The 24,848-nt window shown below is 49.4% G+C and overlaps 1 protein-coding gene across 6 annotated transcripts; it reads right to left on the bottom strand.

Moving 5' to 3' along the window:
• Positions 1-1,479: 1,479 nt before the first annotated feature.
• Positions 1,480-23,554, bottom strand: Uba1 (ubiquitin like modifier activating enzyme 1). 6 transcript variants are annotated; one of them, XM_004871575.3, is made up of 27 exons: positions 23,403-23,554; positions 22,614-22,741; positions 16,017-16,133; positions 15,840-15,898; positions 15,577-15,745; positions 15,348-15,482; positions 14,365-14,471; positions 14,017-14,107; positions 13,774-13,906; positions 13,164-13,261; positions 12,915-13,061; positions 12,607-12,783; positions 12,389-12,493; positions 12,222-12,302; positions 11,722-11,877; positions 8,991-9,156; positions 8,676-8,872; positions 6,838-6,902; positions 6,435-6,630; positions 5,668-5,742; positions 5,362-5,551; positions 4,259-4,347; positions 3,913-4,005; positions 3,594-3,785; positions 2,155-2,256; positions 1,963-2,063; positions 1,480-1,809 (listed from the first exon to the last, which is right to left on the bottom strand). In XM_004871575.3, the coding sequence occupies exons 3-27, from the start codon at positions 16,131-16,133 to the stop codon at positions 1,674-1,676; spliced, it is 3,177 nt and encodes a 1,058-aa protein (XP_004871632.1). In that variant the 5' UTR covers positions 22,614-22,741; positions 23,403-23,554; the 3' UTR covers positions 1,480-1,673. The 6 variants fall into 6 exon arrangements, with proteins under 6 accessions (XP_004871632.1, XP_087046061.1, XP_004871633.1 ...); XM_087189935.1 differs by having other exon boundaries at positions 23,288-23,483; XM_004871576.3 differs by lacking the exon at positions 22,614-22,741 and having other exon boundaries at positions 23,403-23,547.
• Between the last annotated feature and the right edge of the window lie 1,294 nt (positions 23,555-24,848).

Genomic DNA, 24,848 nt, shown 5'->3' on the forward strand with positions numbered 1-24,848 from the left:
CTTATTACTTCACTTTCAAGTCCTTCCTGTAATGTCACCTTCTCCACGCCTTCCTTGATTACCCCATTTAAAAATTACTGCCTGTACTTCCACGATTCCGTATCTTCAGACCTGGCAGTATTTTTAACCTTTTGAAGGCACTGATCAATCCCTTGGTGGGGGGGGGGGGCGGTCACAGGCTCCCATCACTTGGGAGGCTTGAGGCAGGATTGCAGTTGAGTTTGAGGTCAGCCTGTACCACAAAGCAAGACCCTGTCTCAAACAAAAAGTATGCAAAAATGAGATCACTGGCTGGGGATTTAGCTCAGCGGTTCCACCACCTGCCTTGCAAGCACAAGGTCCTGAGTTCAATCCCCAGTACCAAAAAAACCCAAATCACTCAAAGCAAGCAATCCAGGAAAAGTCATGAGGAGGTAAGGGTGATCACTGTATCTGGCCCCAGGAGGCAGATGTAGGGAGACTGTGATGGGAATCAGGCCAGGTATTGCTGACACTCAGGTTTGAGTGGAGTGAGGGTTCCTGTTTGGTTTCTAGCTAGGTGAAGGACAGAAGTATGAAGGGATAGTATCCCCGGGCTCCAGGAGCCAGTAGTAATGGAGGAAGGCAATACTGTGGGAGTGGTTAGCCACACTGGTGCTTTCAACTGTCTGGAGAACTCAGCCAAGACTGAGGAAGGCAGCTCCAGAGTCCAGCCAGGATGGTGGTAAGCCTCCTGCTACCTGTGCTAACCAATGACTGGCTCTCTCCCCCCAGTCAGCTCTCCTCTTGAAGGCAGGAGGCCTGAGCACCTTTCAAGGGAAAGACAGGCAGGTCAGTGGCTGACAAGGACAGGAGAGGCAGAAAAAGGGCTTTTCTTCTCCAGATGTTCTCAGCCAAATACTTTCATAAAAACTGCCAGGTGTGGTGGCACTTGCCTATAATCCCAACATTTTGGGAGGTTGAGGCAGGAGGATCACAGATTTAAGCCCAGCCTAGACAACTTATCGAGACCTTATCTTACAATTTAAAAAGGGATGTAGCTCAGTGTGAAGGCCCTGGTTCAATCCCCAGTGCAGGGGTTGCAGAGTATGCCTGAAGGTACTGGTACTCCTCAAGAGGAGATGAACTAAGGATGCCACAGGCATCCACTGGGAGTCATGACTGCTCTGAGCCAGGTGAGAAGGGATCTGCCCCAAGGACGTAAGACATGCTGACCAAGCCCTGACAGCATGCTTGCCGTACTTTCTTCCTGGGGTGACAACTGCAACAGAGGGAAGGCCAGATCCGAACCCAGCTGAAATCAATAAGCACCGGCTCTCTATGGCTTCACCAGTGCCTCCATGTCTTGGTAAGCAGAGGGGGCACGAAGAGGTGGCAACTCCCACATTTTCTCTTCCCAGGAATGTGACAGCTGGGGTGGGTCTGAGCCCTTGGGGTTACCATATGAACCAGACATTTCCAAGAAGCCTCTTCCTTCTGTGGTACCAGCAGGGCAGGCCATTTCTGGGTTAATACCTTTTTATTAGGATTCAGGTTTCAAATAAGGTAGAAAGCAGCGGCAAGAGGGGTTTCCGTAGGGAGTTGATAAGGGAACACCGGACTTGGCTGGCTGGACCACTGCCAGAGATGGGAACCAGAGACTGGAAAGAGTCTGAGGAAGGGGAGTGGGACCAGCCTCAGGGAGTACACAGGGGTCAACGGATGGTGTATCGAACATAGGGGACCTCGACGTCCTCGCCGCTCTCGTCATTGCAGCATAGCTCAAGCACCAGGGCCCGCACATGGCGGCCCAGCTTTCGCTTCGACACGCGGCTTACGATTTCTGTCATCCTGGGGACAGGGGGTAGGGCAGAAGGTGAGGGACGTAGAAAGTGAGAGAGGGAGATGGCAGGGACAGAACAGATGAAGGTCAATGCACAGGAGTGGGAATGGGAGAGCTCCAAGGTGAGTCCCACCCCTTCCCCGTGCCCTGTGCTAACTCACGGCTGATCCAACCGTTCCTTGAGCTTAGCGGCTGGCATGAAGAAGGAATAGAGCATGGACACACCCTGGGACAGCATGGTGATCTCTAATTTGTGCTCTGTCTGGAGGGGAGGGAAGGGGAACAGCAGTGTCATGGGGTGGACAGGACACCCCATTCCTCCTGGTGGGGTGAGAGTAAGGAAGGGTCTTTACCTTAAAGTAGTCAAGGAACTGTTTGAGGGTCATCTCCTCCCCGTTAGGCTGCAGCCCCTGAACCTCAAAGCGATCCCACAATGTCCATTCTTGGTCATAGTACTGGAGAGGAGAGAAAAGGGCAGGGCCCGCTCTGGAGGGCAAACTCCATACTCATACAAACATGGTAAGTTGGATCACAACCATCTTTTGTCCCAAACCCTCTCCTGGCCCTGTCACCTTGAGTAAGCATTCAAACCCTCTGATGACTGACAAGGCTCTCTGACACTGGAACCCTAGTCTCATCTACTCCTCATCCTCTCACCCACTCAGCCCTACTGGCCTTTTATTGCTCCAACATGCCAGGGATATTTCTACCTCAGTACCCCTGGCAAGGACTGGTACCAGAGCCTCTACCAAGGGCCTGCACACCTTGTCCCCTCATGTCTTCCACAGGTGAGCTCACACATCAGCTTTTCAGCAAGGCTTTCCTGACCAGCCCACATTTCAAGTCCCAAGCCCTTGGCTGGGGGTGTAGTCCAGAGAACACATTCTTACTATGCCAAGCTTCTGGGTTCCGTACCCAGCACCAAATCAATCCCTGCTCATCTCAAGTCCTCCTTAAAGCTCTTTTTGGGGGATTCCAAAATTATTTATTGGGGCCGGGGCTTTAGCTCAGTGGTTCCGCTGCCTTCCTCGAAAGCACAAGGACCCGAGTTCAATCCCCGGTACCAAAACAAAAACAAAATTATTTATCATGTCATTTATATAGCCTATTTGATAAATATAACATTAGCACCTAAAAGACTACCTGCACACAGTAGGTGCTCAATAAACAAGTGAATTAGTAAATGAGCCGAGTACAGCACCCAGCACAACAAGAATCTAATACCAGGGGCCAATGGGGCCAAGGATTTAGCTCAGCAGTTCCGCCGCTTGCCTTGCAAGTGCAAGGACCCGAGTTCGATCCCTGGTACCAAAAAAAAAGAATCTAATGCCAGCTGAAATTATGTAGTTATTAATAACCTTCCAAGGGGAGGTGTGGTGCCATGTCCCTATAATCCTAGCACTTTTGGGAGGCTGAGGCAGGAGGATCTTGACTTTGAGGCCAAAGTGATCAACTTAGCAACCTAGCAAGATTATGCCCAAATAAGGGAATGACAGGGAGGCTGGGAATGTAGTTCAGTGTAAAGGTCCTGGGTCCAGTACCACCAACATTCATATACACACACACATACACCCCAATACTGCCCAGGGCATAATTCAAGTATCTCATCTTTTCTGATGATTGCCACAGGCAGAGAAGCAGAGCAATGTTCAGCACACACTTGGATGGTATCATTAATGTATAAATGAACAAGGACTGAAAAGAAGTACACAGATAGAAACCCTCACCTGGTGAGAGGTGCTGCAGACACATGCCCTACTCATAAACCCAACCTCCTGATGAGGGCCCCTACCTGGTGCCGTGGTGCTGCCAGGGGTTCAGAAAAGCCGAAGAAGGGTAATGCCAAGTTGAGGAATCCATTCTTGTAGGAGTCAAGTTTTCGGTGCCCCTGTACTACCTTGTATAGCTCTAGACACACCAGGCCAACCACAGCGGCTGTGGTCGTGGCAATGGCTGGGATGATCTTCCCTGCAATCAGCTTGCTCTGTGAGACAGAAGGAACCAAGGAATGTGATAGTTAAGTGGCAAGGGGCTCAGGATCTACAGAAGGGGAGGAATGTGGGGAATTAAGCCTAGAAGGAGGTGGAACATCAGGCCTAGATTCTACTCACTTTGTGCCGGTCTGCAGGAGGAATGTCATAGTTTTCTGCCCGGAGGTTGGATGCAGCCACAATGAAATCCATATGGAAGTTGCTATCATCATCCTGTTATAAGTGGGAAGAGTGGATCCAATGAGGAAAAGGCATAAGTATCCTCTACTGCGGTTACCTGTTGGACTCTCACAGATCACAGGGGATAGCTGAGAATACCGATTCATTCAGAGAGGTATGGTAGGCCCACAATCTCATTCCCACAAACACCTGGGGCTGGGTCCAGATCCCCAGAGACCCATTTTCTCCAGCGTTACCCGGCTGCTCAGCCCATCCCCCTGCCCTACCCAGGGCCCCTTCTCAGCACCTTCTCAAAGTCAATGGGGTACATCTTGAATCCAGGCAGCTTGTCAAGGCTAGGCAGCATCGCCTTGAGCTCCTCTAGACGGCTATCATCTGCACAAAGAGAAGGACACCATCAGCCCTTTAGATCTAGGCTAAGGTGGGGCAAAAAGTATTCAGGAGCATACAAGATTTGGAAAGGAGAGACATCATAGAAGAGCAGAAAGGTAAAGCAAGAGAGCAGAGTGCAAACCTGAAAGAGAGCAAGAAGCAGAGGAAGAGGTCAGGAGAAAGTAGTGCTGGGGATCGAATGGGAAAGGTATAGCTGGAGAATGCTGTAGAGGGACATGGGGAGACACGGGAGAGGACACAAGTCAGGAGATGGGATAAAAAAGGTAAATAGAGAAGATGACGGGAAATACGTGGATGTGGCAATGGAGGAAAGACCTGGCGGGGAGGGAAGATAGGAGGAGAAAGGGGTTTTATAGACAGAGAGACAGGTGGGAGAGAATGTATGAAAAGGATAGAGGGACTATACAGACAAGATGAAGGCAAATGTGGAAGGGAAGACTGGAAGAATACACAAAGAACGTGAAAGGGAAGATATTTCAGAAGGAAGGTAGGGAGTTACAAATGCATGACAGGTACATAGGAGGAAAGGTAGGTAGACAAATGTGTGGACCAGGCCCCAGTATGGAGGGCAATGCTGAGGTGAAGATGCAGAGAAACAAGTTGGAGGGGAGTACAGATGAGGAGATGAAGGAGATCTGGAAGATCCTCCATCTGGAAGATGAAGACAACAGTGAGTGAGCTGGTATCAGTGGAAAAAGACCACTGCTAGAGATCACATTCCCTGGATGAACAGGTCAATAAGAAACAGAGAAAACCAAACCAAGGCAAATACACAGAGCAAGAGGAACTAACAGCTTATTCTACTGAGGACCAGAGAGTGGGAAGGAGGTGGGAGGGAGATAATTTGTCCCAACTGACCCTCTTCGTGTCTTAGGGGAAGGCATGGGTCACCTCAGGCCTGGGGTCACAAAGCCAGGGCAGAGGGTTGGTGGGGAGGCTGGACTAGGCTGGGGACAAGTGGGGGTAACTCCTGGCCAACTGGCCAAACGCCCTCACCAACAGAGGCATTGGCGCTCTGCAGCTCCTGGTCAGAAACATGGATCTTGACGCCAGACTTGGGGGTGAACTCAGGGACCTGCACAGACTGCAGGAGTGTGGCCACGGCAGCTCGGTCCTGAGAGCCCGTCAGCCCGTAGGTCTGGGCAAACAGGTTGGCAGCAGCCATCACATAGTCCAGATGCAGGGGCTGGGGAAGGCAGGGCAGGGCAGGGTGAGCACATCTGCCCTTGAGTGGGGAGCCACCATCTCCTTTCCACCCACCCACCCTCCACCTGATCCCCGGAGTCCCCAGGGAAGACTTACATTGGTGATGTCAAAGATGAGTGGGTGGGGACAGCGTTTGGGCCCAGACCAGAATGGAGCTCCTGAGCTTGTGAGCTAAGGGACAGAGAGAGAGAACTTTGAGAAGCAGGATCTGTGAGTGAAGGTAGGCCTCTTGGACAATCCTGACTTGTCGCCTTGCCCTTGGCAAGCTCACTTGGCTGGTTGATCAAAGGGCGCTGGGGCTGATCACAAAAGACCTACACTGTAGGGTCCTGTAAATGAAAGTTTCAAAGCCAGGATGAAGCAGGGACTTGGTTGAGGAAACAACTTACCAATTCCAGGGTACTCCCTCTGTGCAAGACAGAAAGCCATTTAACAGACAGACTCTGTACTACCAGGAACAGTACTAACTTAAAAAAATATCAATTAATTCTCATGAAACCTCATGAGATAGATTACCACTAACAGCTGAGGAAACTGGTACAGAGAGAAGTGGCACGCCCAAGTTCAAAGACACCTGGGATTTTAACACCCAGATTCCTGTGCTCTTAACTCTAGAATCCCTCCCTGAAGTCTCTATAGGCCCAAAGAGGAGTCACATGTTACTCAGCCCACACCACAGTAAGGGAAACAGACTAGGAACCAGAACATCCATGTCTGGCTTAATCATTCCTCTGAGATTTCCATACCTCAGGGACACTGGCCAGGGCTGGATTAGTAACTGGGAGAAGCCACATGAAGAGCCCTTAGCAGGCTCTGTTGCAGGGAAATACATTCGGCCAAATGGACCCAGAAATGGGCACTACCTGGTCAGGAGGGAAGTTGTGCAGCAGCTGCCGGATGTTGTTAGAATACTGGGTGTGCCAATGGTGGCAGGCCCAGGTCACGCAGTCAGCCCAGGTCTGTGGTCGCTGCAGCACCAGGCTGCGTTGAACAGCCTCCAGTACTTCCAATGGCTGGGTACCTGCCAGCCGCAAAGTCCGCTCCACAAACTTGGGGTCTCTATAAGGAGGTGGAGAGGGCAAAAGGGCAGGATTACACAGAGGAACCAGGAGGAGGCTCCAGGGAAATCCCACCTTTTCTATCCTGACCCCCAACAGGATGAGGCCCAAGCATTCTGATGCCTGGTGCTGAGGGTGACAGCGGTAGAGAGCAGACATATGCGACGGCGGGTGGGCAGGGGAGAGAGAAAAGGCATGAGTTACTCACGTGAGGTACTGGTTGACGTTTTCTGCTGGCTGCCTGAAGAGACCTTCAAATTCATCTCGAGCCCACTGCAAACAGAGTAAATGGATTAGGTGGGATAATGGTCGACAAAATGGGCTTCCACCATCATGAGAAAGACTAAAGCAAGCAAGGGTACACAGCTGCTCTGGGAAAGTGGAAGCCCCAACCTTCCCTACTCTCCCACACTCCCAGCACCTAAATTTAAAAACCAACAAACTTGAACTGGGCAGTGATTATACCAGTATTATGCATGAAAACATTAATAAGATGTACCTTACTCTACGTATGCTATGCCTTGATAAAAAGGAAATGTATCAGTTAAGTGTATTCTACCAACAAATTTAAAAAGAAAAAAATATTAGACTAAAACCAAAAACAATACCTATCTAGACTCTAGGGACTTGGCAGAAAACAAGACAGAAGTTCTATCCTTTGAGAATTCCCAGGACAGTAAACACAGTCATTAGTGAAGTGTTTTGGAAAATACAGACATTAGATTTAGGTTCTAATTCTACCTCTGCTACGTATTTCCTAGTTTTGTTGACTTTAGGTACACATGATACCTTTAATTCTGTGTCCTTCCCTCTGAAATAGATACTGTAACAGCAATGCTTAGCTCAACTAGGAAGTAATGAACCTGAGTATAGATCTCCATTCTGCACTGCTTGGGTTCAACCCCAGGGCCTCATGCATGCTAAGTACACACTCTGCCACTAAGTTGTAACTCTAGCCCCCTATGAACATATTTAAAAGTTACTTAAAACAGTGAGAGTCGTGTAGTGAGTGCTAAGGGTTTTACAACATCCCTGTGAAGTACTGTAGATGCTACTGCCATCCTCATTTTACAGAGGAGGGACATGAGGTGAGGCTGTGGGAGGTGCCCAAACATAAACACAGCCCCTTTGGAACCAGAGTCAGAATGGAAAATGACAGGTAGAACTGGTCTTTTCCCCACCACCATAACCCTACTAACTACCCTGAATGGTTACGTTTATCCTCAGGTGTTCTCCTCAGGTGTTCACTTTGTAGACTTCAGCTAGAGACTATCAGCACTGCATGTGTTTGCATCAGACACACAGAATCATCCCGACAAACCAGGTGTTAAACTCATTTTAAGCAACAGCTGGGGAAACATGAATATGAACTGAGTATTGGAAACAAGTAGGAGAGAAGGTGAGAAGTGACTATTAATTTTGTTCAGCATGAAAATGGTGTTTTGGTTAGACACCAGGTCTCAACAAGGCTTTATTCCCCCACACACACATACACATCTGGCAATGTCTGGAGATATTTACGTTGTTACAACACCAAGGAAGCATTACTGACATCCAGGGAGTAGAAGCCAGGGATACTGGGACACATCCTACAGTGCATAGGACAGTACCCTCAGGACAAAGAAACACCGAGCCCCAAATGTCCATAGTGCTGAGGCTGGAAGACCTTATTATACAAAAGTATTACTTTGCAGAGGTAGACCGAAATAGTAGGAAGTAAAATGTTGTGATACTATGACACACTCTAGCACAAAGAAGAAAAGCTATCAATCTAAGAAGAAAATGTAGCAAAACATTTGTTAAAGCTAGGCAAAAAGTGGTATTTGAGCATTCACCCTAGTATTCTTTATACTTGTCTATGTGTTGGAAAAATTTTAAAATAGATGTGAAAAAAGAATGAGTCATTCTAGAAACCTAGGCTGCCAGGTGGGAAGTGGGGGAGTGGGAGGTTGAAAAAAAGGATGTCTTATACTTAGGCTTGCAACATCTCAAGGCTAAGGGCCTGGCAGCCTGCTCTCTTTCCCTCCCCCTCCCCCAGGCACTCACCTGAAGAGTGTGCTCAATGGCATTGGGAAAGTTTTTCAGGGTACAGATGGGAATGGACTTCTCTGGTGGATCCTGGCTGGAGCTGTATGACTCTGTCAGGAAGGGGATCACCACCTGTACATTGCCCTTGGTGCCCAGCGTGCCCGATTCCAGCAGTGGCTTCCGGTAGTAAACACAGCGTCGGTCCATGTACATGCCTGGGGCAGGGGATGATGACATGATAGCAGGGAAAGGAATGTCAGAAATCAGGAAGACCAGCAGCCCTCAAATACACACAACTTTGCCCCTGATCTCCTCATCCATCTCCAAACTTACGGGCATCTACATTGTCCAGGGCATTGGCCACGCCATCTAGGTTTTGGAAAAAATCATCATCGTATATGCGCTCTGTGTCAGGGCCCACACGGTTCTGGTGGCTTGTCACCCGGATGTGCGGATTCATCTGGCGCACAGCTGCAGTGGCTGTGTCAGACTTTAACTTCTATGGAGGTGAAGCAGTGCGGTCCAGGGTAGAGATGGGGAAAAAGAGCTCAGTTATTTGTGCATTCACCAACAAGCATTGAGAGAGCTGTCCACCTGAGGATTAATTTAATGCTAAAGAACCAGGCTCTGAGTTCAGGAGGCTTCCTGATTTAGTAGGAAAGATACTGCGTCAATGCCACATGGCCAGGACTGTGACAGATACGGCAGTGTGATAGATACAGCAGAAGTTCAGTGACAAAGGAAGCAGAGGACAAGTACAACCTGGACACAGTGAGCTTAACATCAGTGTTTTGTTTTGTTCTTTGCCTACCTATGGCTTTTTCAAATAACAAGACCCAGGCTTGCAGCAGATTTTCCACAACTACAACCAGGTGCTGGCACAGAGACAAGGACTTTTCAAAGTGGTCAAGTCTGGTTACAGCCCCTTCTCTTCCCAGAACCCACCTCTGGCTCCTATGACCACTTTGGTTAAACTGAGATGGCAACCAGGACCTCTTCCACAGGATTGCATGGGCTCTTATCTGGGCCGGGAGCAGGGAAGGCACTCTAGTGCCCCTGCCCCCAGGGCTTCATGGAAGCTTTGCCTTCCTTAACCACTATAATCAAAGCTGCAAACCAACCTCTCTGGCATGCCCAACTTCCTTTACCTTATTCGTTGTTGCTTTTGCAGAGCGCTCATCACAAACATTAACTATCCTTTACTGTTATATTTTATCAGTTGTTTACCATCCGCTCTCTCCCACTAGAATCTTTGTTTCATTCCATTATATATCTCACTCCCTTAAAGACAGTACCTACCTGGGGGGGGGGGCTTTAGCTCAGTGGCACTGCACCTGCCTTGCAACCACAAGGTCCTGAGTTCAATTCCCGTACCGCAAAAGAAAAGGACAGTATCTACCTCAATAACTATCTGGTGAATAAATGAATCAATGAATGGGAACAAGCAAAAAATGACACTGTGCTCTACAGAAGCCTTCGCAGATAGAACCCTGTATAAGTCAGTTTCCATCTGTGCAGGAGTGGCCCTAGCTGACCAGACTAAAATCTTTAGAAAGGCCTGGTTCCAAGGCTGGCCTTTAGCTACAGTCTGGGAACTCGGATTGTAGGAAGATTCCCGCCATTCCTTACAGTGCAACAGTGGGCACAGTGGCTCATTGTGCTTACACTGTCCATGCAACACGGCAGTGTATGCTGAATACTTTCTTTCCTTCTGAGACTCCAGAATTTGGATAGATGACCAGCCAAGTCTCTAACAAGTTTCCCTGGCTGGTGTAATAACAAGTATTGTTATGATTTATTGTTATAATTTGTAGCTGGGGAAATTAAGAATGTCCTGTGCAATTCCACTGGGAGACCACTCTTAGAAACTTGCAGTTGACTTCACCCCATGAGCCTTCTCCTTTGCACAATAATTGTGCTTTGTGTCCTTTCTCTGTAATAAATCATAGCCACACATACGACTATTTGCTCAGTTCTGAGAGTTCTCTTAGTGAATTGCTGAGCTTGAGAATGGTTTCCGGATCCCCCAACACTGTCCAAGCACCACTGATAAGAGGCCAAGAGAAAAAAAGTTGAAAAATCATATATTCAATGGAGGAGTACTCTATAAGTGTTTGTTGAATGAATGAACTAAGGAAAAGAAGGACCAAAGAGGGCAACCTACTTTCCAGTCCCCCTTCTGTCTCTCTTAGACAGAAGCTATCTTTCTCTCAATAAATTCTTCCTACTTGTAACCCCTGTCGTTCCCAGAATTCATTCTTCAATTTTGGAGAACATGAACTCGTGTTTCGGGTATCTAGCAGCATCTCACTAAGTCACCCAGACTGGCCTCAAACTTGTGATCCTCCTGCCTCAAACTCCCAAAAAGCTGGGATTAGAGGTGTACCCAACCACAACCGACCTGAAGCTACAAAACTGATGGAACCCTACTCTACAAGACACGGAGGAGACAAGAGTGTATGAACACCAGCTTAGAGATGAATATTTTCAAAGTAGGTGAAACTCTTGGATGAAGCAATGGAATGAAAAGAAGTATAAACTTTTAAAAGCTTATTTACTGTCTACTAAAAGAAAATGCATGAAAAGGCCGAGTGAATAAACCCACAGAGCTCCCTGCAAATGCAGATGTGTATCTCTGAAAATGTAACAGCAACACAACAAGAGCAGTGTGGATTTGTATGCATCTGTGTTGTTACCTGAAAGCAGGGCCCAGCAGAAAACTTTGCACGCAGTAGGACTTCAATGAATTTACTGACTTGACAGACATTTAACTTTTTAGCCCTATTATCCTATTATTAATCCTAACCTGTTTTCTGTTTTGTCTTTGATTTTTTAATAATTTTTTTTTTGTACCAGGCATCAAACTCAGGACCTTGTGCTTGCCAGGCAGGCGGCAGAACTACTGAGCTAAATCCCCGGCCCGAAACTTGTTATTTTTGGGAAAAAAAGAAAAGGACTAAAGAAAAGACAGGCAAAAAGAGCTCTACCAGAAAGAATGGGAACATGAAAAAGATAGGAGGAAAGTGAGCTGACAAGACCCATCTCCTATTCCCATCCAACTCACCGTGACATCCCAGGGCCGGAACAGAAACTGTCGGTTCAGGTTTGATTTCTCAATGGTGTCCATGTCTGTGACAATAATTTCTCCACCTTCCCCGCAGCCCAGCCCAATCATGGCAAAGTTCTTGAGCAGCTCACAGCCAATGGCCCCTGCACCTACCTAAGCAGCAGCCAAGAGAGGCACTATCAGGAGATGGTCAGGGTGACTTAGGTTGGTGCAAAGCCACCAATCACTCCTCACTCCTCCTGGAGCCAGCTGGAAAGGGGAAGAGGGTCTAGTGCCATATCTGCAGGTCCTAGGGCTTTAAGAAATGACCCACAATCATCTGAAGAAGGCATCAGAGGGGGGCACAGGGGCTGTACCAGTCTTTCTTTCTGCATAATAAAAATGGCAAAGGGGATGTGATATGGGTACAAAACCAAAAAGACCCTCCCTCAGGATGCAGCAGATGCAGTTAGAGGCTGGGAAGGTGAATGAAGCAGATGTCCAACAGGATCACTCACCAGGAAATACTTCTGCTTTCCCAGCTTCTCTTGCAGATCGGAGCCAAACACAGCCACCTGACCATCATAACGGTTCTGACGCTGAGGAATGAGAAGAGAGGACAGTCAGAGAGGGGCTTCCCCAGAACATGCCCCCAGTGCTGCCTCCCCAGGCTTCACTCACATACCGGGAGGCACTTCTCCTCTGTGAGGGCCTCTTTGTCCTCTGGAAGACATTCAAGGGCGTCAAAATACAGCCACTGCATGATAGGCATGAATTTCCCAGAGCAGGCCTGATGAGGGTGTAGGCAAGAGGAGGTAGTCAGTGGTTACTCAGGGCCTGATGCAGAATGACAGCAAGTAACACAGTCAGAGAGGCTCCAGCCCCACCCTTACTCAAGCTGACCTTCATGACCTCCTGGGCAGCCAGGCCCCCAATGAACGCATTTATGGGCGCCAGATCCCCAGTAGCCACATAGGCTAGGTTCCGGATAAGGTCCTCATCCAGGCTGTCCTGCTGCACTGCTGGCAGGGCTCTCGAATTCACAGCCTGTGCTAGGGCCACCAGTTCGGTCGCATCCTCCTGGTGGGCCAGAAGGAACAAAGTGAGACCATGTCAGGTCACTCTGGAGGAAGGGAGAGTGGACAGGTAGAGGCATAGTGGGCCTTTGGTACCAAGGACATCTGCCTTGGTAAGACTGCCCACCCACCTACCTGACTGCGGGGCCGAGGGGGCCGGCTGTGCTGAGCACAGAACTGGTGCAGGGCCTGGAAGCCAATGTGCAGCTGGGCAGGGCGAGAATACTTGGCGAAGTCCGTCATCACAAACTGGGGCTCTGCCAGTGAGGCTGGCAAGGATCTCTGGGGGTGGGACAGAGCATCAGAACCAGAAGAGAGGAATGGAAAGCTCAGAAATATCTAGAACCACCTGCCACAGCCCACTGCCCCCACCCCCATACTCACAAAGCTAATCTTCTTAGCTACTTTGACCTGACTGACGATGCCTCCACGGATGTAGTCGGAGAAGTTGGAGGTGTCACAGATGCTAAAGGTATAAGGACCTATGGTGGATGAGGAGGCTGTCAGTATACCCACCCTCCCTAAAATCCACAACGCCTACAGAATAAGGAAAAAAGTATCCCTGACCCAGCTCAGACCTAAGAGCCACATCTTCTCCATTTGGACATCAGAAACTAAGTCCTATGCCCCAGAACTGCTCAAACCCCAAGAGACCCTGTATCCCTGGCCCCAAGTCTACACTGAAAGACCTCTGCTTCTATCCAAATCAGCTCAGACACAAGGGGCTTGCTCTTCTACTCTCCCTACTCAAATTCCAGAGGGCTTTTCCCCCTCAGCCCAGATACGCAGGGGCCAATTCTCCCAAGAACACCTCCAACATGACTCAGCTCCTCTTCCCTATGCCCACCTGCTCTGATGGGACCCCAGAGGATTCTGCCTCTGGTTCATCTCAAACACTCAGGGTGTGTCTCCTCTTACCCTGAACTCAGGTACAGGACTCCACCCTTTGAACCCATAGTCAGCTCTCTTCTGGTGCCCCCATGGCAAGACTCACCCAGCACTTTGATCTCTATGGGCTGATTTCCATTGAGCTCAGTCATGCCCTGTACTTCAGAAAAGGACACGAAGTCGCCACTCTCAAATCCATGTCGGGCCTCATCCAGGCAGGTAACCACACCGGGGTTGTCCTAATTAAAGAAGAGTGAGCCTCAGAGGCAGGCTCGGGGAACCAGAAGCAGACAGGGAGGACTGCCACTGCCCATTTGCCTGCCTGGACCCCTGAGGCTGGCCTCCTCACCTTGGTGACCATAGAAACCATAGCATTGAGTGGCTGTTCCCCATTGGAATCTGTGAGAACCATTTCTTCTCCAAAGTCACAGAAAAGCTGCCTGTAGAGAGAGACAATAGGACTGATGCCCAAGGCCCATACATGCTACTGGCCTCATGTGTCCTTCTAGGAACAGTGAACACAGCTGAGCACACTTAGCCCATCACTGTGGGGATCAGTGTGCTCAGGCCACATAAGAGTGAGCACAAAGAATCCCAAACTCAGGTGGACTGAGGAATGATGAGGGCTACAACAGCCTGGGGGTCTCAGTCTGGGCCTGGTAAGGGTAGGAGAAAAGGGGACAGGGGCAATGCTCACCCAAACAACCCTCGAGTGTCTGCCACCACTAGCTTGATGCCATGGCTGTGACAGAACTCTCCCACTCGCAGCTGGTCCTCCAGAGGGCTGTTGGTGAGGACCACCACCTGTGGAAAAGCAAAGCAGAGCCTCAAGCCATGGGCTGGGCACTGAGAAGACCTTTCTGGGCCAGCAGTCTTTCATGGCAACCTGGTGTGGGTTCATCTGGCAGGGGTGAAAGTTAATGAAGAGTTTCCAGACCATGTCAGGAAAGCTAAAGAGGTAGCTGGGTGCAGATTCTGGAGAAGAGCTGACTCACCTACTTGACAAACACCCACTGCTGCCTGCCCACTGCCCTATCATACCCTGCAAGACACACTCAGGAAATAGGCCTCTGTCTCCAGCCAAAGTCTGAGCTCACTCTTACCACACCCACCTGCTCCTGGTTCTCAAGACAACGCCTGCTCAGCAGGTCTTTGTAATTCTGCTCTTGGCCTGAATGCCCATCACTGCCCACCAAGGTGAGCTTCTATGGCTCCATCAGGATGTAGTTATGGTACCCTGGCCCTCAGGGACTCCTAGGGCAGAATCTCAGCTCCCACAGCCCTTTTTTTAACCTACAAGTTTTAAGTATCAAACACCCATTGTAACCTTTACTTCGTGCCAACTGCTACTCTACATGCTTAACCTTCTCAGACTATATGAAGTCAGAACTGCTGCTATGCCCAGTCTGCAAAGAAAAAACTAAAGCACAGGGTCTAAATGTCCTGCCTGAAGTCACATTCAGCAGAGCAGGACAAACCACAGCTCATGTATTCGTGCCTACTACGCTGCCCTACTGTTATGCACACATCTTCCCCTGAAAAAGCAGGGCCCAGCTCTCACCCTGCCCCCATCCTCTAGGTGCCCCAGCATGAACCCTGTCAACCAAGCCACCCTGCTTAATACTGAATAGAGAGGGGCTCAGGGAGAACTGACAAGAGGCTGGGTGGTGCCCCACATACCTGGAAGCCACTAAGAAAGTCCTCAACGAGGGGCCCAGTGTAGGCAGTGACCGGCACATAGCTGTTGAGCTCAGCAAGGCGGGGCTGAGTCACCTCAGCCCTGTTTTTACCGATGTCTTCCTCTCGCAGGTAGAACTGTAAGAAGGGGAGCAGCAGGGAAGGAGTAAAGTGGCTGTGGCACACAGAGGGGTGAGTGCCTCAGCAAGGACAAGGGGCAAGGAAGAGGTACCTGAGAGGAAAGGTCAGCCCATTGGGCCGTGCCCTGGTCATGTAGGGTGACAGCCTTGACCCCACCAAGAATGATGTTCTTAGCAATCTCCACGCCCAGCCCCCGCAGGCCTGAGACCAAGACACTGGATGTCTGGAGCCGCTTCATTGCCTCATGGCCCAACACATACCTGCCAAATTAAGGGACATTCTGGCTCAGGGCCTGGCCACTCACCCCATCCTCAGTGCCCCCTCCTACCCCAGCTGGGCCTCTGCCCCACTTACAGCTGCCGGGAGTAAAGGCCCTCATCTATGTCTGCTTCATTGCCGTTCTTCGCCATTCCCTAGAGATGGAGAGCCAGAACAGGTTCAGGGCACAGGGCATGGACAGATACATGGAGGTGATAACGAACACTTCCACGCACAACCATGGTTATCAATCTTTAGAAACAAGATACTCACGTTGGTTGGCACTGAGGACACTTCAGACAATACGGACTGGGAAGGGGAGCAGTTAGAACCCGGCTTTGGATCAGGCCCGGACACGCGACGTTTCTTGGACAGCGGCGAGCTGGACATCTAGAGGGAAAAGGAGGGTTAGACGTAAGCCTGGGGAACGTGAGAATGTTCTTCTGCCTCTTAATGTTACTGTGTGGCAAGGAAGACTAAAGCATTAACAACTACATTTTACAAGAGAGACTGGCAGAGAGAGACTGAAGTGACTTGCCCAGGGTTACACCACTTTGGGAGCTAAGATGTGAACTCAGTTGGTGCAGCCTACAAATCCATGCTGTTGACTACTAAGCCATTTGCCTCTCCTCAGCCCAGGGTAAGGCAGGGACTCCAATCCTATAGGGTGAATGGAACAATCCGGCTATACTTGTGGGAAGGTGAGATTCAGGACATTCTGTTGTAAACTTTATTGCCACTCCTTGTCAGGTATAACTTAACTCCTAAGGGGCTCTGCTCCTCACCTGTAAAGCAGGGCTCACCTCCCCTATGGGGTTGCTGAGATAAGAAAGAACAGACTACTGATCTGGCCCAGAGGAGGTAAGCAACACCAAGCAGTCAGTTTCCTCATTCTCCTCCCACTTAATCCCAGGAACAAAGGGGCAGGTAGGGTGGGGGACAGAAGGGAGATAAGGCATGGACATCCCCCAAGGTGGCATTGATGGCAGGAGATACTTTGCTGCCTTTCTCCCCAGTGGAGTTCAGGGAGGCATTTTACAAAGCCCAATCCCCTCACCCTCAGATTTGGAAGAGGAATCATAGGAAGGGCTGTAGGAGAAAGAAAACACACTTCCCAAGTCTCATCTGTACCTGAGTGGCTTAAACAGGTTAACAGTAATAAATACACTTCCTAGGAGTCCTCCCTGTGCCAGATGCCAAAATAAGCACTTTGAGCCTTGTCTGTCCTCAGGACACACCTGTAAGGATTGGTCTACTATATGCAATGCCCCCCAACTCACACAGAAGGGAAAATTCATTCAAGGATGTGTGGCGACCACAATTTCCACAAACAAGCTGAATCGGGACCAGACAAGGATAGGATCTGCTGACCGAAGCCCAAGCTACTTCCCAGTGTCAAGTTTCATCCCTCTATGGTGTTGACCCCACAAGGCCGGGTTTAGCATCCTTGTGAGACAAATGAGAAAGTCTAAGCTCACAGGGTCAAGTGACTTGCTGAGGGTCACGAACTAGGTCCCAGAGATAGAACAATACAGCTTGCTGGGGCAGTGAATTCTGAGGTGGGGGGGAAATACTAGATCCAGATGCCAGAGAACCACAGGACTGGGTCACTTCCCCTCATCCGCAATGCTGCTCAGAGCTAGGAGCTTTTGCTTGTGCCCTAGTTTTCTGTTTACATAACCCCTCCTACACTGAGCATTTCCTGATACTCAGCCACACCATATATCACCAATGTATCTAAGACTCCATCTTGGCACCTGTCACACTTGAGCACTGACCACAAAGACAAGAGCTCCCTGCCATCTACTAAGAGCTTAGTGCCTATCAATCACAGGCTAAAGGGCTTTGTCCAATCCTAACAATGCCTATGAACTACATAACCCCATGCCCACATCAAATGAATAACAAAGGTCCAGACACCTCCACTTACTTGCCCAGTGTCATACAGTATCAGTTTGCCAATCTTCCTGTGTGAGCAGAGTTAGGATCCAGCTCTGGGGTCAGCCAATAGGGCTAAGGGATTATCGGGTAAGGGGAGGGGGACACAGGGATGCAGGAAACCGGCTGGGCCCCTCAGGCTGCCAGGTAAATTGCTGAGATGCTACGAACCAACCCACACTTGGTGAGTTAGAAGAGACAAAGGCAATTCTCATTTTCCACTTACTGGCTCTCTGACCCAGTGTAGGGATCTTATTTCTTCTGAGCCTCATTTTCTCCAAGAGCTGGGACAAAAGGAACTGTCCTCAAGGGGTCGCTAGGAAGATTAGAGCAGCCAAGGTCTATGGTCAGAACTCAGGTACCTAAGGAGGTGAGCTTCTCCCTAAGCACCTGCAGAGGCCTCCATTACCAAGTTATTTCCTTGCCTTGTCATTGGTTGGCTTGTTTTACGACACATCCTCTCCTCACTCCCTAAATCAGAAATAATCCAAAGCCAGAGAGCTCTTTATTATCCACACTTTCCACCTCTGGAATCGTAGTGCTGGGAGCAAGGGTCTAAACAGGTTTGGGATGACCACTCAAAAGTGGATTCTGATTGCCAAGATTTGAAGCAACCCTGTCTAAAAGCCAAGCAGGCATCTGGGACAGACGCCGAACACCGCTGGACAGGAGCTGAACATCCATCACCCCCAGAGGGGGGAAAAAACATACTCTTTCTTCCTCAACCCATGAGGTCTCTATTAGAACATGGATTCTGTAAATTGGTTGGCAAAGCTGAACTGGGGCTCAGTATTCCAAAACTTACTGGGGGGCTCCAAACAGATGATTGTGAAGCCTGAGCGTGCTCCACCCCCAAAACCAGAGATGGTTGAGGGAGGAATCCTGGCATGGGTTTGAGAGAGGGCAGGGACAAGGCCAGTAATAAGGATAGAAAAGCCAGGGCACAGACAAGGGATGCTATGCTAGGTCATGGCAAGGCTCCTGGGAGGGGTTAACTAAGAAGTCATTAGGCACGTGACATTGGGAACTAGGTGGTGGGTGTCTGAGCCTAAGGTGCTCTGAGGGAGTTAGGAAAGACGTTATCAGCCTCAGTGGGTGGGGAGCCAGGCCCAGGTATCAAGAAAGACTCAAATCTGGGTGTTTGGAAAAGGATTTTTTGGGGAAGCCCTCAGAGCCTGCAAGGAAACAGATCAGTTACTAGGAGAAGTTACATAGAATCAGGATGTAGGAAGATGTGGTCTAGGGGGAGGAGTATGGTCCATCAGGAAGATGCTGGGGCCCAGGGGTGGGGGTCCTCTGGGGACAAATACTGGTGGCAGAAAGAAACCTTTCATCAAAAGTCATAGGGATTCACAAGAGGAGAGGTATCTGTGACATTGATGCTAGCTTCCCAGAAGCTGGGAGGCTGCTGAGAGGCTGAGAGAAATCTCAGAGGTCAGACCCTTAGGGACAGATTTCTAATGGGATATAAAAGACTGTGTGGAATTGACAGGGCATGCTAGGTACCACAGCTGCTCTGATGGAGTGGAGGGGGAAGATGAGCCCAGATAGTTCAAGGCTTAAAAAGATTAGTAAGCAAACACTGGCTAGATCTCCAAGTGGATTGGGTTTCTCTGACCAATTATGTTTGACCCCACAAAAGCCCTGAGTAGATGCTGAGAAGAGGGTTTTCTAACTTGATGGAGGACAAGTTGGGCCTGTTGGGAGAAGGGACAGCTGACAATGATACTGGGGTTCTAAGCCTGAAAACAGAAGCTCTGAAGATGCTGGGGACCTTTAAAAGATCTGAGAACAGATTCTGAGGCTTGAGGTGAAGTTAAGAGACCTGTGAAAAGAGAACCTAGAACCCTGCTTATTTTTGAAGGCAGAGGTGGGGTGTAGAGTGGGGATGAGGAGGTGAGTGTCTGGCCAAGGCAGGTAGAAGCCAACAGGGTCCACCAGAGTAGATAGTGGTAAGGGATCTCTAATGGAGGATTATGTGTCTAAACAGCTCCTCCATGACATCTGGTCCCCTGAGAGACTCTGAGGGGAAGATACTGAGGCCTGTGGAGTAGTGTCACAACACTGGGAGCATGAAAAAGGAAAAATTCCCTAAAAGAAAGGAACATCTTCAAATTCTAATTGTGGGAGCTGAAGAAGACTCTTAATGGCAGATGCTCAGGGGTCTCTGGTGGATGATGGTAGGTACAGGGTGGGGCTGGGAGACCTGATATGGGAAAAGTTCTCAGGAAGGCCAGGCCCAAAGGGCTTTGTACAGGGTCTAATCTCCATGGCAGCTCTGAGGACAGATAAGTGTTGAGGGTAGGAACTGATAGAAATGAAGGCCACATAGACCCTCTCTGAAGTCTGGCTCCACTGGGTAGACGTGAGGGCAAATACTGAAGAGCTAGCTAGGAGACGTCCCATGGGAGATTCTAAAGTAAGTCTTTAATGGCATACAATGCTAAGGGGCTTTCGTCAGCAATGCTAATCCCAGTGACTAGGGTTTAAGATACAAGATTTGGGGCGATTCGATTAAAGATGCTGAGGCTATCTCCATAAGCAGATCAGGGGGTCTGGCCCCAAGGTCAGACTTCGGAGCCTGAGAGAGTGGAATGGTCCCTGACTGAAAATATCAGCCCCGCCCCAGGATCTAGCCCCCCTCCCTCCTCCGATGAACCTTGATGCCACAATTAACGCTGGCTGCCCACACTTCAGCCCCGTAAAGCGCTGGCCCAGGTCCTTCTGCTGCCTCAAGAAAACACCTGACCTGGCCCAAGTACTGAGAAAAGCCATTCGTTACCAATGCCGGTTCCCCGGGTCGCGCCGCCGCCGCCAACTCCTCAAGGAGCCGAAGTCAAGCCCGGCCGCCACCCTCCTCCTTCTCCTCCTCCCCGCCGTCTGGGCCACCTAGGACCACCGCCTTCTCCTCCCCCGGCTGTGGTGGTATAGTCTTCTCACAACCTCCTTCACTCCAGCCGCTGACACAAGATGGCGGCCACCGAGCCCGAGGCCGGAACAAAACCTTGGGTCCCACCCCCAAGAACCCGGATGCAGGAGGACCACGCCCATTTATGAATCATGTATAAATTCCCCTCCGCTTGACTCATTTGACTAGAAAGGGAACGGCTCCACCTGGTGGCTACTATAGCAGTAACTGCGTAGGAAAACAGGTAAAACAAGAAGCCACGCCCCAAGGAATATGAATAAAGAATGAATTGTTGCAGCCAGGCTGTTATGGAAACCAAGAAAGGACTTCAAGGCCACTCTAACTGGTCATAAATTATGCATGAAGCTGGGTAGTTGGTTGACTAACACCAGGCAACCAGAAAGCAGATGTTAAATCATGGCAACCACACCCCACTGCTCATGAATAACTAATGATCATGCAGCAGCCCGGAAGCCAAGGAGACCAAGGCTACATCTTATTTATGAATAATGCATGAGATCTGGTGGGTTGGAACAAAAGGGACAGGCCCGCCTACTGCTGCATCTAATATTCTGTGTAAGCAGGAAAATGGGGCTACTGCAGGGAAAAAAGCACTCCCCTGGCTCCTGAATAATGAATGATGCTGCTGCAGCAGTTCAGCCTGGAAACTCATCGAGATCGAGAAAGAGTCCCATCCAGCTCATGAATTATTCATGAGGCAGAGCGGCCAGAACCACCTAAGATAGCTCCGCCCAGAAAATAGGGATTATGACACTGTAGTCTGGGCAATGTGGTCCCGCCTTCCCGTTCCTGAGTAATAAAGCATGATCTATAGAGCCAAGGGGAAACCCAAGGGGAGTAGAGGCCCCTCCCCCACCCTGACTAAACTCAGGCACCAGGGCTCCCTTGGTCCAATCAAATACAGACTCACTATATGCCTTTGGCAGGCGCCTCAGTTTCCACAACTGTAAAAAAGAGGACAGTAATAGAACTCATCCACCTCATAGAGGCGAAATGCGTTATTATGAAAATCAGAGAATATGAATCACGATAAGCCTAAGAACAGTGCTGCCACAAGGTACTGTTAAATGTTTTAAATATGTGTAACAGGTAAAGTTATATTTACATTAAAAATAAATAAAGTTATATTTACATTAATATAAAATTAATTATAGGTGAGGATGTAACCAGCCACTAGACAAACCTTGGGCAACTGTTTCCCCATCTAGAAATCAGAATAGTAACAGTAACTTACCTTGTGATGGAGGTGGATCCCCCCGCCCCTACTAGGGATTGAACCCAGAACCTTTGCAATGAGCTACATTCCTAGCCCTTTTAAAATTTTTTACTTTGAGAAGGATCTCGCCAAGTCTACCCACCTCGCCGCCACCCCCCCACCCGTGTTGCCCAGGTTGGTCTCCCAGTCTTAAGAGATCCTTCCCAAGTAGCTGGGACTACAGCTACACGTACACCGTGGCCAACAGCAAAGCAGTACTATTAAATTGGGAAAAGGACATTATGGTATTTGGTTTAGACTACAGACACTGAACTAGGCTGGGTTTGAATCCTAGCTTTGCCATTCACCGACAGCGTGAACTTAGGCAATTTACTTAGCCTTCCTGTGTCTCGGTTTCCTTATCTATAAAGCGGGATAATATTAATCTACCCCTAGGATTGTTTCAAAGATAAAATGGGCTAATAAAGTGGCTAGACGAAGGTTAAGCTAATCTTATCCGCATGCGCCTTCTTAGGGGTAACAGAAGATTTGCCAAAGATCACACAACTGCCAAGGATAGACGGGATATGAATCCAGAGCCTCAACTGATAGTCTGGAATTACTGGACTATTAAAGAATGAACAATGCAGGAGACTTCATCCCTTTGCTAGAGGCAGGGCTTAAATCCTAGAACCTGCAAGAGCAGGCCAACCGCGGATCTTACGGATAAAGCCGTAAACGTCACACCCCTCATAAATTATGCACAGGGCCTTTAGAAAAGCCTTAGAAAACTCAGGGCTGGACTCACCTTGACTGATTATTGTATGAATAATCAATAAACTCTGGTTTGCGCGGCAGACCTCAGAACACCCTTTCAGCAAGCCTCTTTGGCACACTGGTCTGCTCTCTCGTGAGAAATTCCCAAGTCGATGCCTCCTGGGGGGCCAGGTGCGAAAGAGGCAAAAATCGGCTCCCCACCCTGGCCCCACCTCCTCATGAATAATACATAAAGCCGCCGCCAACTAAGGCCGGGCGGCACTACGTCCGCTCGCTCAGGGAAGAGCCTGGCGGACCATCTCTTCCTCAGCTTGAGTAGAGGAGCTCTGGGCCTCAACCTGCCCAGTCTCGCAGTCCTGGGTGTTCTGGGCTCGGAGACCTTATCATAGAACCTGAGGTCACAAAGGCTACTGGAACCTCCACAATGCCACGTCGGTCCCAAACGTGCCCACTGTCACCAGGTCCCGCGGTAAAACAAGCCCTCCTCAACTCCCACCTTGACTGTTATTAACCTCAAACTTCTCTCCCCTTGATTCTGCTCACGGAAAGAGCATTCACACACAGACCCTAAGACCTTCCCTCAACCTCCCCGCAAGTCCTGCCTCCGAGGAGTACTCTCCAAAACAGACTTCCAAAGCCCATCCGAGTCCCTAAAAGCCGCCTGCTAAGGGTCTACCCAAAAGCATGCACCCCCCTAGATGCTACCTCCGGGCCTGAAGCCTCCAAATATGCCCATTGGGGGACCCCCAAAGTTGGGATAAGAAGAACGCCCTCCTCCAAATGCTGTCCAGGGAATTGGGGGCAAGGTGCTCCAGCTCACCCCCTGTGCCGGGCGGAAGCCTCGCCTTCCTGTTGGAGATGAGCTGAAGCCACGGGGCAACGGAAGAGCAAACCACCTCGGTCTTGCAAGAAGGACTAGAGTTTGCGCGGAGCTCAGAAGCGCGGGGCCTTAGAGGGCCCCCAGTCTGGGATGTACCACAGATGCTTTGCTATGGGGGAGTTTGCCCCTGCTCCTGGGCCACTGGCACCTATTTCGTACCTAGATACCCCTACAGGTTGTGGTGCATCCCAAACGCGTGAGGCATGCTGGGGGTGGTAGTTCTGTATGGCCAGTGTTGGTGCACGTGGTGGGCATCAGCGCCCAGAAAATGGAAAAATGTAAGCCTGGGCTGAGGATTTCTGGGAGCCGTGCTCTGTGGGGGTGGGGCAGGGAACGGACATGGTAGTGCCTCCAGATGAAAAGGCACACCCATCCCACAGATGGAGAGACTGAGGCTCAGGTGGCCAAAGGAGTTCTTTCGTTTGTCCTTTATGGAGCTCAAGCTGTGGGCCAGGTGCTGGGGATTCCTCCTTGCCTTCGTGGAACTAATATTCTAGCCTGAGGCAAACTATAAAACAACAAATAAGAAAAAAATCATAGTTTCACATAAATATGCCTTATAATAGATATCTTGAGATTATATGATTTTTTTGTTTTTTGAGACAGGGTCTCAAAAATGTAGCCCAGGCTGGTCTCAAACTCCCGTGATTCTCCTGCTTCAGCCTCTCGAGTGCAAGCTGAAATTATAGTCGCAAGCCAGCACACCGGGGTTTTTTTTGTTTTTGTTTTTTAAACAGAGTCTCACTGTGTTGCCCAGGCTGCCCAGGTTTTGAAGTGCTGAGGTCCACTGATCCTCCAGCCTCAGCCTCTGCCTCCCGAATAGCTGGAACTACAGGCACAGGTCAGCACACTGGTTTCTCTCCTCTCCTCTCCTCCCTTCCCTTCGACTTCCCTCCTCCCTCCCCTTCCTTCTCTTCTCTTTCTTTCTTTCTTTCTTTGTTTTCTAGTGTTGGTGGTCAAATAAATACCTGGGGTATGCTAGGCAAGTACCTACCTACATTCCCACTGATAATATAAATCATTCCCACTGATACATTCCCACTGATAATATGATACATAATAAAAATATATGATAGCTAGTGTCAATATGTAAATACTTTGTATCTAATAAGTGTCTTAGTTACATTGTGGGCAAGTGTAACACAATATTTGTGTACCTAAGCATAGATAACAATAAAAATACTAGACAAGAAGGGGTATACTTCAGTGGTAGAGCACTTGACTAATGTGAAAAACCCTGGGGTCCATCCCAGTACCATGAGAACAAAAAGAAAAAACCCTGCATTTTAGAGTTAGGCATGCAGTACACCCCTGCAGTCCCAGCTACTTGAGAGGCTGACACAGGAGGATCTCTTGAGCTCAGGATTTTGGCAGTTCACAGCCACC

Source organism: Heterocephalus glaber, unplaced genomic scaffold, assembly GCF_053883595.1.
Source record: "Heterocephalus glaber isolate CG9 unplaced genomic scaffold, H.glaber_assembly_v1.0 deba00001547, whole genome shotgun sequence".
In the NCBI taxonomy this organism is placed as follows: Eukaryota; Metazoa; Chordata; class Mammalia; order Rodentia; family Bathyergidae; genus Heterocephalus; species Heterocephalus glaber.